At 44.0% G+C, this 14,340-nt stretch overlaps 1 protein-coding gene across 1 annotated transcript; it reads left to right on the top strand.

The window, feature by feature from the left end:
* Window positions 1-3,525: 3,525 nt before the first annotated feature.
* Window positions 3,526-14,077, top strand: LOC120422687 (uncharacterized). Its single transcript, XM_039586196.2, has 5 exons — window positions 3,526-3,685; window positions 11,321-13,046; window positions 13,111-13,230; window positions 13,289-13,391; window positions 13,463-14,077. The coding sequence occupies exons 2-5, from the start codon at window positions 11,326-11,328 to the stop codon at window positions 13,526-13,528; spliced, it is 2,010 nt and encodes a 669-aa protein (XP_039442130.1). The 5' UTR covers window positions 3,526-3,685; window positions 11,321-11,325; the 3' UTR covers window positions 13,529-14,077.
* Window positions 14,078-14,340: the final 263 nt, after the last annotated feature.

Here is a 14,340-nt window from a genome sequence, read left to right as displayed (position 1 = left end):
GTCCTCGCCGTCCACCATAGCGCTGACGTCGTTTCCCCCGTCGCCCTGGTACTCCGTCTCTGGGCCGTTCAGGTGCTCGTCGAAGTGCTGCTTCCACCTTTCGATCACCTCACGCTCGTCCGTCAAGATGCCTCCGTCCTTGTCCCGGCACATTTCGGCTCGCGGCATGAAGCCAGTCCGGGATTGACTGAGTTTCTTGTAGAACTTACGCGTTTCGTTGGAGCGATACAGCTGTTCCATGTCCTGGCACTCCAACTCTTCCAGGCGGCGCTTCTTGTCCCGAAAGAGATGGGTTTGCTGTCTTCGCAACTGTTTGTACGACTCCTTGTTCCCACGGGTGTTGTGCAGCAGCCACTTGTCCCGCGCTGCTTTCTTCTCGTCCCAAATCGCCTGACATTCCTCGTCGAACCAGCCGTTCCGTCGAACTCGGTCCACGTACCCGATGGCGCTCGATGCCGCTGCGTTGATGGCTGCTTCCATATGGCTCCAGCAGGCCTCCAGAGGGGCTTCGGCAAGCTCACCCTCGTCAGGCAACGCAGCTTCGAGTTCCCGCGCGTACTGGGTAGCGACCTCAGGATCCTTGAGCCGCTCCAGATTATACCGCTGCGGGCGACGGTACCGGATCTTGTTGACCTCAGACAGGCGTTGGCGCAGCTTTGCCACCACCAGGTAGTGGTCCGAGTCGATGTCCGCGCCACGGTAGGTTCTGACGTCGATTATGTCCGAGAAGTGCCGACCATCGATGAGAACATGGTCGATTTGCGTCTCCGTGTCGTTTGGTGATCTCCAGGTTTACTTGTAGAGGAGGCTGTACTGGAAAAAAGTAATACTTATAGCCATGTTTCGGGATTTAGCGAAATCGAAGATTCGTAGGCCGTTCTTGTTCGTCTGCTGGTGGGCGCTAAACCTCCCAATAACCGGTCTAAACTCCTCCTCCTGGCCGACTTGAGCGTTTAAGTCGCCGATGACAATCTTGACGTCGTGTTTTGGACACTTCCTGTACTCGCGGTCAAGAAGCTCGTAGAAAGCGTCCTTGTCATCGGCGTCGCTTCCCATGTGCGGGCTGTGCACGTTGATAATGCTCAGGTTGAAGAATCGGCCCTTGATTCTCAACCGGCACATTCTGTCGTTGACTGGCCACCACCCAATCACGCGCTTCGCCATTTCGCCCAGCACGATAAAAGCTGTCCCCAGCTCGTGTGAATCGCCGCCGCTCCAATACATAGTATACCCACCGAATTCTCGGTGGTCCTTCCCCGTCCAGCACACCTCCTGCAGCGCCACGACTTCGAGACCGCGGACCCGCAATTCGTTGTGAAGAATGCGGTCGCTCCCATCGAAGTTGAGAGACCTGCAGTTCCACGTCCCGAGTTTCCAATCCCTGGATCCCCGAAAATCGGGTCGGCGATTGGATCGGCTCGCATCTGGAGCTCTCTGCACTACGGTTTTACGGCGGGTGCGTGTAGCCATCACCAACCCCCTGTCTCGCCGGAGGACCGTCGTGCCGGTACTGTTTAGAGTCCCACGCCGACACAGGGACTTTCAATCAGCCGCCCCTAACCTGGGGAACAGACGCTGTTTCGAGCCGCCCCTAACCTGGGAAACAGACGCTCGAGGGGGGGGGGGGGTCCTAACTCTACCTGTTGTAAGCCGCCCCTAACCTGGAGAACAGACGCTTACCTCGACGATGGAGTAGGACACCGGTTTCCTTGAGCCGCCCCTAACCTGGGGAACAGACGCTCGAAGAGGGGGGGGGGGTCCAACACCCGCTGCTGTCAGCCGCCCCTGACCTGGGATACAGACGCTAACAGCTTGCGAACACTCGAACTCCTCTTGATTCGAGCCGCCCCTAACCTGGGGAACAGACGCTCTTGGAGGGGGGGGGGTTCTTGGTTGCGGCGGAGGAGGGGGGGGGGGCACTTCACTTTTTAATTCAAAATAAAACTCAAAAAAAAATTTTAAAACTTTTCTCCGTTTTCAAAAACAAATTTTGCACACTCCGCGTTTTCCGTGCCGCGCACTTGTGTTCGTTTTCTACTACACTACACTACTGCCGTACACCACGATCAACGTGGTCGAGGGACGACGACGACGACGTTCTTTCAAAGGCGCCCGGCTGCGTGTATTGTTTTTTTTTTCTTCTGCTGTTGGCTTTGGCCCTTGCTTTGGCCCGTGGCCGATCACAAATTCGCGCACTAATTGCAGCCAAATTAACGACCGGCGAGCACGGATTTCACCGGCGTCTGGATCACTCAGTGTTCCGACGGTAAATACGGCCACTTCGCGACGTGGGACACTACGGCACCGCGGGTTTTTCGACGAATTCCGGCGGAACGGTCGGGAGCTACTCTTCACTCCAGCGCGCACACACACAAAAACTAAGTAAAAACGTAACCTCACGGTCACAATAGTAATATTTGTGTTAATCCTTTAATCATTCCATAAATTGCGTAAGGGCTCGAATCTCACTTACCTAAGAAAAAGGTGATGTTTCAAAATAATGGACAGTGAAGGAAATATACTATGTAAAGAATCAATAATAAAATAAAGATAGTGATTTATAAAGTAGATAAAGAAATTAACAATAGTGAATAAATAGAGGTAACAAACAAGCTTAGATTGTATTGAGGGCAACTTACAGGAAAGATGAGAAATTATTCAAATAGATAATTAAAGAAAGGCACAAAATTGACATCGCTGTCAAATTGGGTCCTAAAATGAAGCTTAGATTGCTGATATTATTGTTCACAGCGATAAAGCTTATTTTTCTGAGTACAATGACCCTTTGTACGACCATAAAGAGCTTAAAATGGATTTTTAAATCAATTTTGAAAAATTAACCTCGCGGTCCTTCTTGACAGAAAAGCTCCTACTTGACAGCTCGTTCCAAGGGAACCATAGTTGATCCATTGAAAAAATGTTGTCTTGTCAATATTTTTTTGCATTAAAAGTGATCAGAAATACAGATTGGCCAATGTTTCTGGACACCAAACGTGCTGGACACCAACCGCCCTTTACGCCCAGCAAAACTGGCAGTGTTGCAAGCGCAAAACATACGTTGCCAGTGCCGATTTATTTTGCATCGGCCAATCTGTCTCCCTCGACAATCTGTAATCAGAAATGGTTTTTGATCGTGTTTTTTACCGTTGTACATAAAAATTGACATAGGGCTTTAGTACCCAATTCTGCGGTACTGTTGTCAAACGAACGGGGTAAATTTTTAGCTTGACTTTGACCAACAAACGGGGTATACAAACTAAAAGTGTGTCAAACGAAAAAGTGACCAACCACCGGGGGATGACTGTAGACCTGTTGTTTTGCAAGATTTTTTTTTTAAATTGCGAATCCATGACCATGGTGCGTATTGGCCTTAAACCTTCAACCACACCTTCCAAATATATTATAAACCCCTCTGCAAAGGCCAACGTCACAACCGTCACACCAACCATTTTGGTTCTCGGTTCGACCGCATGGTGGGGCGCGCGTGGGCAAGATGCAAAAAAATGCGCTGCGTGCTGGTGTTTGTGTTGATGTCAAAAAGCGTAGCCATTTTAGAAAATCAAAACAGATTGAAAATTTCGGTGCATAAGAGCGCGAGTGCGGAAAGTGACTTTTTCGTGCGTGAATCAAGCGTGAAAGTAGCTGGAAAATGTTCTAATCGGATGGGATTCGACCGCTTGTGCAGGTGAGTACGGAATGGACCGCGGTGGGGTTCGATTTGGGACCGTTTTCGGACGGAACAGTTTCGGTCGGAGGCGTCTGGCGTGAGATTTTTTTTTCTCTCCTTTTGCTACCTTGCGATATGCTTCAGCAGGCCGTCCGAACGACGAAAAGCACCTCCGTCACAGGTGAGCGAGGATCCTCCGGTCGGATTGAGTCATCATCCTGCACCGCACAGATTCAGGGTTGTTCGTGAAATTCTTTTTTCTTCGGGAAAAAGATGGCTTGGGCCAGTGCTGATTTTGAATGTTTATTTTTTGTTTCTTTTTGGGGATGGCTTGGTTTATAATTAAACACATTTTGTTTGTTGTTTGTCGTCTACATACTTTTCTTCTGGCGTGATGCCGCCGCAAAAGCATTTTGTGATAAAAACAGTGTTGTGTATCTCTCTTTTGCACCATTTTCTCTTCTTACTTTCGCCTACGTGATTTTGTTTGCGTTTCTCGCCAAAGAAATGATAATATGAAATACATTGAATAAAAAGTATTTTGAACTAAAGATTGCAGACACACCCTTTTTATTTTCAAAATAAAATACTTGACAAAATAGTTTGTTTGAGCTATGCTGTTTAGTTGAGTAATGAAAACCTATTTACCTACATTTTCAATAGCTCTTATCAAGTAGTGATGTCATCCCGTTTAGTTTGTCTAATTTGTTTTAACGTTTTAACTGGTCAATGTTTGACATAGATTAGGGCTACCAACTGTTAAATACCGACATGATCTCAAATTATGGCATGAATCAAAACTTTGTGTTCCTTCAAAAATTGGTTGAACTCTGTTTACGAGATTTCAAGTTGTCTTCCGCAAATAATATCGCCCTGCGTGTATTCCCGGATAGAACAGTACAGTCATCCCACATATTCGGCAAAGTCGGCAAAAAAAAAAACAACTGTTTCCACTAAAACTGCGATAACTTTAAAATTTGGCCGATGACCTATACTGCCGTTCTACGCATAATTGTCCCATGTAATTTTTGGTCGATTCTGACCTTTGTAATTTTTAGGTTTAGTTTGACGTTTTCTTCTCGAAAATCACATAAAATCTTGTACTTTGTTAGAAAACTCATCAGAAACAACACCAAGTCTGTTTGTCCCATCGTTGTACTTCTACGCATAATTGTCCCACGAAGTATTTTCCTTCGCTGAATCATTAGTTTTACAAAGCATTGTGTCTTGTTTACCTTTTGTAAAGCAAGAGAATAACAAGTAAGAGTAATAAACTGCTAACTGGGGCTATCAGGGACTTATAATTGGACATATGGGGTGAATAGGAACCCACGGGACAATTATCGCTTCGCTTCGCTAGGAGACGGTGATTTTAGCGGATTGCAGACTGGATTTTCGCCATGTGATGTGATGATTGTCTAAGCCCAAGTTGCCTAGGAATCGATAATTGGGAATAGAACCAATTCCACCTGAACCAGATTCTCACCACCATGGCAGCCGTCCATTGCCGGCCGCTCCCATCTCCACCGCGCACCAGGGACAAGGAAAGGGAATTGGAAGACGGGAAGTGTTGATGCTCCACTTTTTCAAGAGTATTAAGGGAAAATCTCCACGGTATCCTCAAGTAAGTTTCGCTTGGAGTTGGACGGTTTTTGGGAAGGTGAATGGTCTGAGGAGCCACCCTAGGCGAGTGGTAACGACCTCTGGCATTGTTGTTCGAATTCTTCGTGTGTTCTCATTTCTAATGGGAATGCTTTCAATTCTTCTCATCTCTTATTGGATGAATTGTATCAGTCGCCCAGGCTATTTATAGCGAGGTATTTTAAAATTCAATTTCAACTGCGCTTGCAATCTTGCATGCAATCTTGTTTTGAGTTCTGATGTTCAGCTTGCATTCAATTCTTTGTCCGATTCTTGGATTCAAGTATATACCAGTCTAATTCCTCATCAAGCTACCAATGGCTCTACGGTTAAGTGGAAAGGCATTTTGCTTGCCAATCCTAAGGACAGGGGATCGAACCCCGCCGTGAGCTTGAAGTTTTTTTCATTAATTCCAAATTCCAGAAATTCCAAATTCCATGAGTCCAGAACTTTCTCGTTGGGAGCAGATGGGTGTCGAACCCAGAATCATTCGCTTATAAAGCGAACATCGTAACCATTCAGCCACGACCGCTCCCTTCTGACCCACGGGACAATTATGCGTAGAAACACAAAAAACGGTCGAAAAGTTTCAAGGGCTTTTTGCTCAGTTGCACTTTTTTGAACATGGGACAATTATGCGTTGAACGACAGTATACACACAGACAGTCTTTGGTATACATGTCTGGGTACCAAAAGTTGCGTCTTTCAATTACGAAATGGAAACTCTAATATTACTTAGGAATACTGAGTACCGTTAGTATTCCAGTATACTTGTTAGTATACTAACCGAAAAGCAATAAACTTTTAGTATATTAAGATATTCTCAGTATATTGGTAAGTATACTGGCGATATGTAAAGGAAATAATAAGTATACTAACATATATTTTGATATACTGGTTAAAATAATAATTAAAGCTCTAAGAGTTTCCAACCCCTTGGTGGTGAGTCACCCAAAACCTCTTTACGCAAATGGACCGACCATTTTACTTCCCCATCCGATAGAAGGCCAGGAGGATAAGGCGGGAATCGAACCCACGCCCCATAGCAAGAGAGTGCCCAAATAAAGATTCTAAAAATAGTAGGGTCGACAGAAAAGATGCATTTGGCGTGCTATTTACAAATTATCACAAAAGTGTTCTGAATTTGTGGGTGTTTCGAATATGTGGGACGCCTTTACAGACATGTTTTGACAGGGCAAGGATTGATACCTAAGAGCATGCAATGGTACTGATCTTGTTGCTTGCTCTTCGGTTGACGTCCAGGTAAGGAACATCCTGGAAGGAGCGCAACTAACTACATCCGTAGTTCTGTTAGATCATCTGAATTATCTTGATCAGAACAGTATAGCTCTGGTTCCTTGCAAATGTCCTATTTTCTTACCTCCACGTTGGCTTGGTTTTCATGATGACCTAGCTGGTGGCCTGTGGAAACAGATCGTAAACCTTTGACAACCGCGGGTCAGAGTCGAGACGGCTGAATGAAAGGGGCGCGACAATGTGGGAAAGGGAAGTGATGTTTGATTGTAGACGGTATTGTTTTGATTCGCAGTATGTTGAGTCAACTACTGTGGATGTACCTGAAACATCGCACAACGGGGTTTCTCTTCTCATCTTTCTCAGCTACCATCTATCTCCTATTTTTATTTTGCTCTTCTGATTCCCAATTCTTCACTGATTCTTTTATTTAATATCCAACATTTGATTTTAACCCTCTCCCGCCCATGGTTACTCCAGAGCACCAAAACTTTGAACTCAAATATCTCGGAACTGACACAACTTTTCATGGTGCTTTAAGTTGCAGGTGTTCATGTAGGATGTATACTAACATCTCCCCAGATTTCATCAAATTTGATTAAGTACAAGCAAAGTTACAGTGTAAAATGTAAACAAAAATGGGCCAATTTTAGGGAAATAAATAAGACCTGTTTTCGAAAGCCCGTAAAAATTACCAAACACAAAATTTTATGAAACAAAAAATGTTTTGCTATCATTTGAACCTTGGACAAGAACCCCTGTGAATAACATTGTGAGTTTGGACCGGTTTTAAGTGTTTTTCAACCTTTTTCAATTGGTGCACCAGAGCACCACCTAGGCATATGAGCAACTAAATATTCAGGAGCACATTTTTCTAAATTACAGAAAAAGCTTATTTTTATCAAAACAAAAGTTTATAATCGTTTTGACTATTCATAAACAAGACAAAACATTGTTATTAGACCGATAGTTTTATTATTTTCCTCATTTTTCATGAAAAGGGTTGTTCGTGGGTTTTGAATGAGAAACCTGAAAATGCAGAGATTTTAGAATTTGTAGTTAATGCTTCAAAAATATGGTTTTACAGCAAAGAATAAGTAGTTTTTAACACATTTCGAAGCGTTTTCAAACAAATGAACCAATAGATTTGAAGAAAACTAGATTTTGTGGTTTAAAAAAAAGTTGCTCATCTTCCTGATGGTGCTCTGGTGCACCACTTCAAATTCTTCTTTTTTGCCCCAATTCGATGTGTGTGGGTCAAAGTAAAGTATTTCCTGCATTATTGTACCAAAATTAAGCCATTTACTATTTTTACGATAAGCAAACAGCTCTGGGCGTTAGAGGGTTAATTTTACTTACTTTTAATTCTCTTATCTCTCAAACCTTTTCCACTCTTTTCTATCAATTGATACTGCTGTAACAAACTTTGTTTTGTTTTTCTTTTTCCTTAAAAATATACTTTTCCTTAATGTACTAGTAATATCAAGTCTATTTATCATTCGCCTAATCTTTTTTGATTTTATTGCGAATTTATTTATTTGAATAATTCTTTATCTGTCCTATAAATTATCATTACTATAATCTAAGCTTGTTTTGTATCTGGGTAATTCTCCGCCAACTCACACAGCAGTTGCCCCGACCCCTCTTCGATTTGCGTGAAACTTTGTCCTAAGGGGTAACTTTTGTCCCTGATCACGAATCCGAGGTCCATTTTTTGATATCTCGTGACGGAGGGGCGGTACGACCCCTTCCATTTTTGCACATGCGAAAAAAGAGGTGTTTTTCAATAATTTGCAGCCTGAAACGGTGATGAGATAGAAATTTGGTGTCAAAGGAACTTTTATGTAAAATTAGACGCCCGATTTGATGGCGTACTCAGAATTCCGAAAAAACGTATTTTTCATCGAAAAAAACACTAAAAAAGTGTTAAAAATTCTCCCATTTTCCGTTACTCGACTGTAAAAATTTTTGGAACATGTCATTTTATGGGAAATTTAATGTACTTTTCGAATCTACATTGTCCCAGAAGGGTCATTTTTTCATTTAGAACAAAATTTTTCATTTTAAAATTTCGTGTTTTTTCTAACTTTGCAGGGTTATTTTTTAGAGTGTAACAGTGTTCTACAAAGTTGTAGAGCAGACAATTACAAAAATTTTGATATATATACATAAGGGGTTTGCTTATAAACATCACAAGTTATCACGATTTTACGAAAAAAAGTTTTAAAAAAGTTGGTCGTCATCGATCATGGCCGTTCATGGTCACCCGCGACAGACACGGACGACGAAACAAAGAGAAACGCAAAAAGTAACTTTTTCAAAACTTTTTTTCGTAAAATCGCGATAACTTGTGATGTTTATAAGCAAACCCCTTATGTCTATATATCAAAATTTTTGTAATTGTCTGTTCTACAACTTTGTAGAACATTGTTACACTCTAAAAAATAACCCTGCAAAGTTAGAAAAAACACGAAATTTTAAAATGAAAAATTTTGTTCTAAATGAAAAAATGACCCTTCTGGGACAATGTAGATTCGAAAAGTACATTAAATTTCCCATAAAATGACATGTTCCAAAATTTTTTACAGTCGAGTAACGGAAAATGGGAGAATTTTTAAAACTTTTTTAGTGCTTTTTTCGATGAAAAATACGTTTTTTCGGAATTCTGAGTACGCCATCAAATCGGGCGTCTAATTTTACATAAAAGTCCCTTTGACACCAAATTTCTATCTCATCACCGTTTCAGGCTGCAAATTATTGAAAAACACCTCTTTTTTCGCATGTTCAAAAATGGAAGGGGTCGTACCGCCCCTCCGTCACGAGATATCAAAAAACGGACCTCGGATTCGTGATCAGGGACAAAAGTTACCCCTTAGGACAAAGTTTCACGCAAATCGAAGAGGGGTCGGGGCAACTCTTCCCGATTTCGTGTGAGTTGGTAGAGAATTACCCATCTCTATTTATTAACTATTGTCTAATTTTACATCTAATACATCTCGCTTCTCATTTTTTGTTGTTTTTTGTTTTCAATCTTCACCCTTTTTTCAAACACGTCAAACTCGCGTCTGTTTGGGTACGTCCAATTCACTTCGTCCAGTCTCCCTTTTTAGGATCTCTAGTGTGCATGCCTGGCACGAACACTCAAAGCGTGTTCTAGCGTGTTGCTCGTACTGACTCAGAGCAAAGGTGAGATGTAGGTGTAAGGGCAGTGCGTGTTCGTCGGGAACCTAGTGCATAAGATCGGCCAAGGCCCGTTCTTACACTGAAAATGGCGAATTGCGAATATTACATATTAGATTATAAACCGATCCTCGGTCCCAACCTGGTCGTAGCACCTAAAAGGACCTAATAAAAATAAGTTATGAATAAAAAAAATATTTCGGCGCGCTAGCTTAAATGTCGATGTGAAATGGGCCTTGACTGTGGTGCAGGGATGCCAGATACACAGATTTGTCTGTGTTCACAGACATTTGAGCTCGTGTCAGACATTTTTTTAGGTAAACAGACTTTTTAAAAACTTCATTAAATTGTTATTTTGTTAAAATAACAATTGAAACTTATTTCGTTAGTCTTCAAATGCTTAAAAACACAATTTTTGATAGATTTCTATGACTGTAAATTGATTTATTTGAATTTTAGACAAAGACACAGACATACACAGACTTTTTCACAGACATTTTAAAAAATCATGTGGCATCCCTGCTGTGGTGCCATCATTTCTGGTGGAAGAGCCGAGAACTTAATTTCAATTCAAACCAGTCGTTATATTTGTGATTGATGGAATTAAAATAGAGATTTACGTATGTTTGTCTGTGCTTCTACGATCAATAGCGACCACCAGGAGTGTAGCCAGAATTTTGGTTCGGGGGCTGGAAGAAGATATTTTCTTCTTTTTCCCTCTCCCTCTCATATGTCTTCCAAAAAATTCGGGGTGGGGGAGCTTGAGCCCGAAGCCCGCCCCCCTGGCTACGGGCCTGGCGACCACCTAAACCTTAACCCACCGGATGTCGCGTACGTGTACAAACTTTGTAAGGATACTTGTAAGAATCGCTGAAATACGCGACTTCCAAAAGGTTAACTGATTTTGCTCAAAATTGACACAGTTGAGGTAAAGTGGGACAAGACTACCATAAGGGACAAGAGGAACAATTCTTGAGTTTCTTAAAAGGTCCTATAAACTATTGTTTTTTCACCTTCCAAAAACCCTCCAACCCCAAGCGAAATGAACCTGGAGACACCGTGGAGATTTTCCCTTGTCTCCATAAAAAAAGTGGAGCATCAACACTTCCCGTCTTCCGAATCCCTTTCCTTGCCCCTGGTGCTAGAATTGCCCGTGCCATTTTCCTCTTGCCCCACTTATTTTTGAATCGAGCCGGGGTTATCTCCAAGTCCAACTGACTTGACACGTATGAATGGAAATCAGTACCGTAATCTGGGGTGAATCGGGACTACAGTCTGAAAAGGGACAGCAGTTTTTAGAGCACTTAAAGCTTTTAAATTTGGAAATGGATGTACACATTTTGTTGGCCTGAGTCTGTTCTAACCGAATCCAACCAGAAAAATCAAAATATTGTGCTCCAACATGGTTAAAAATGCTGTCCCAATTCGCCCCATGTGTCCCGATTCACCCCAGTTTACGGTACTTATGGTTAATTTGCCCGGCGATTCCCACCTCCGGTGTAGAAATAGGAAGAAGGTGCGAACATTGCGCACGCCTTTTCAAAGCCCATCTGACAAATTTCTTTCCTCTCATTCCAGCAACCATGTGGTTACGGAGCGAAACGCGCGACCGGCGGCTGCGCTCGAGCAGTTCCCGCGTCACGGTCAAGAATAAAAAGCACGCAAAATTTCACCCCTCAAAACCCGCGACCAAACGGGGCCCACTTCCAACGGTGACGACGCCCGGTGGCCGCAGTCGTCCGGTGGTCCGAACCAGTCCGCGACGGTCGGGAGGCGGTGGGCGAAGAAGCGATAAGCCGCCGTCGGACGACGGAGTTGGTGGTGATGGTGGTGGTGGGGGAGGAGAGAATGAGATTCCGGAGGAATGCAAGGAAAACTGCTGGCAGGACAGCAACGATCTCACGCTGTTTGACTCGGGCGTAGGGGTGAAGAGCTCGTACGAGGGTGCGACCAGTTTGTATGCGAGGAAGGCGACGGATGAGATTGGTTCGCCGGACGATTGTCTGAACCAGTTTGGGGTGATCTCGTTCGATGGGGGGAGTAAAACTTCGATCTCTCAGCAGCCGGTTGAACCACTTAAATCGAAATGTGTCACCGAGTGTGACAGCACGACGGAGATTGACTGCGACGTTAGCTATCCCTCGACGTCCGGGTTCTGCAATCGACGTCCTTTGTTACCGTCGCCACCGCCGTTGGATGTGGTGGTTCCGGAGGTTGATTCCACTACCGATACGATTCCGGACACGACGAACGAGCTGGAACCAGTCACCAGCATAGTTCCCTCGTTTCATCCGGCTTCGGCCTCGTCCTCGTCGTCATCGTCAACGTCTTCTTCGTCGTCATCGTTGTCCTCCACTTTTCAACCGGCCAGCTACAGCAGCTGCTCGTCGGTGACCGGTCCGGAAGAACAACCCGCCTCGAGCAGCTACTCCCCAAATGCGACTTCGGCGACGGCGGATCTGATTTCGATGTTCGACGATGAGCACTACAAGAACGCGGGGGATTTTCAGTACACGGACTTTCTGCCGTACAACACGCTACTCACGCAGGCGCTGCTCAGCTGTGGCGACGTCTCTAGCCTCAATCTCAACTGCGACAACATGGCGACGGGGACCGGGAACGATTCGGGTGGCTTTCTTTCCTCGATCAATCCGACGGCCATTGAGAACTTGAAGGCGTTGACGAATTTTCAAACGGTGGCAGCGACTGCGGCCGCCGCCACCCTGGAAGAAACGATGGCCGGGCCAAGCTCGAGCGGGGCGTATTTGGGCCAGGAGCTGGTCGGGACGGAGTCGGAATCGTTGATCCACAACATTGAGTGCACCGAAACGATTGCGCTGTGCGGCAGGGCTGACGAGGGGGACGCCGGCGGCGCGATGCATTTGGAGTCGGACGAGTGCATGGAGATTGAGGAATCGAACGACGCCCAGCACGAGCACGTCGCGTGGGAAACGTTCGATCCGTACGTGTTCATCAAGCACCTGCCGCCGCTGACGTGCGAGATGCGGTCCAAGTGTCCGGCGCTGCCGCTCAAGACGCGCTCCAGTCCGGAGTTTAGCCTCGTGCTCGACCTGGACGAAACGCTCGTGCACTGCAGCCTGCAGGAGCTGTCCGATGCGAGCTTCAAGTTTCCGGTGCTATTCCAGGAGTGTCAGTATACGGTGTTTGTGCGCACGCGGCCCTTCTTCCGCGAGTTTCTCGAAAAGGTTTCGCAAATCTTCGAGGTGATTCTGTTTACCGCCTCCAAGCGGGTGTACGCGGACAAGCTGCTCAACCTGCTCGATCCCGAGCGGCGGCTAATAAAGTAAGTTGTTGAGTTGGGACGCTGATTGGAGTTCAAACGCTAACCGTGAATGTAACATTTGCAGGTATCGTCTCTTTCGCGAGCATTGTGTGCTAGTCAATGGCAATTATATCAAAGATTTGACCATTCTGGGGCGAGATTTGTCCAAAACCATCATCATTGACAACTCGCCGCAAGCATTTGGGTAAGTTTGAACTAGGTATGAGCATGAAACTATTTGTAACAATCGCTTTGCTCAACAGATATCAGCTGGAAAATGGAATTCCCATCGAGAGCTGGTTCATGGATCAGAACGATTCCGAGCTGATGAAGATATTGCCATTCTTGGAGCGATTAGCGGAAATGGTAAGAATGTCCCCGACGCTGCATCACATTTGGACGTAAAACTAAATCAATTTCAATTTTTCTTTTCATAGAGAGAGGACGTGCGGCCGCACATTCGCGAAAAGTTTAGGCTGTTTTCGTACCTTCCGCCGGATTAAGGCGCGCACCGGCGCGCAGCCGGCGATGACGACGACAGCAAACAATCAGTATCAATATCTCATAGCTAAAGTGAATTTGCATCTCCTGCGCGGGCGCGCTCTGTTTGAAGCGCGGGCTTCATAATTTAATACCTTACTCTAAGCCAGAAAGAAGAAGAACATTGATCTATAGATAAAGAGAAATTGCATAAACATACACATTTAGACAAGGGCACACCAAAACAAACATGATTGTGTAACAAAAGCATACAAAACAATTAAGAATTAAAAGTTTACAAACTCTAGAAGGGTAAGCAACACTAGATGTTAAACACTAAAAAACAAACAAACACAAAAAAAAAACAATTAAGAAACCAGAAACATAACCGTGCAGTACACAGAATAATCGATAAGCGTAAACTTAACCAAGCGAAACTAGAATTTTTCCCTTGACCCATTTGTAAGCGTTACTGTTACTTTTCACTTTGTTACTGTGGGTTTTGAATCCTTTGCAGCATTAACAAAAGTAAGTTGAATAATAACGTAAAGAACAAACAAGCAACAACAAAACTAGAGTAGCATGCAATATAATGATAAAAATACTAATCAACGTAAAAAACAAAAACGAAAAATATTTAATTAGAACTGTAGAGTTAGATTTGCAGGAAAGGTATAGGCAGAACACTAAATGATGAAAGCAACTTATTATTGCAGAGAATTTTTAAACGATTAAGTTGTAAACATATACCATTGTTTATATTGTCCTATCGATCATTATTGTTATAAATAATTTGATATTATTTCTATTTATTGAGGAGCTTGCTTGTATCATT

This window comes from Culex pipiens, chromosome 3, assembly GCF_016801865.2.
Source record: "Culex pipiens pallens isolate TS chromosome 3, TS_CPP_V2, whole genome shotgun sequence".
Taxonomy (NCBI): domain Eukaryota; kingdom Metazoa; phylum Arthropoda; class Insecta; order Diptera; family Culicidae; genus Culex; species Culex pipiens.
This window is presented reverse-complemented; position numbering and strand designations above follow the sequence as displayed.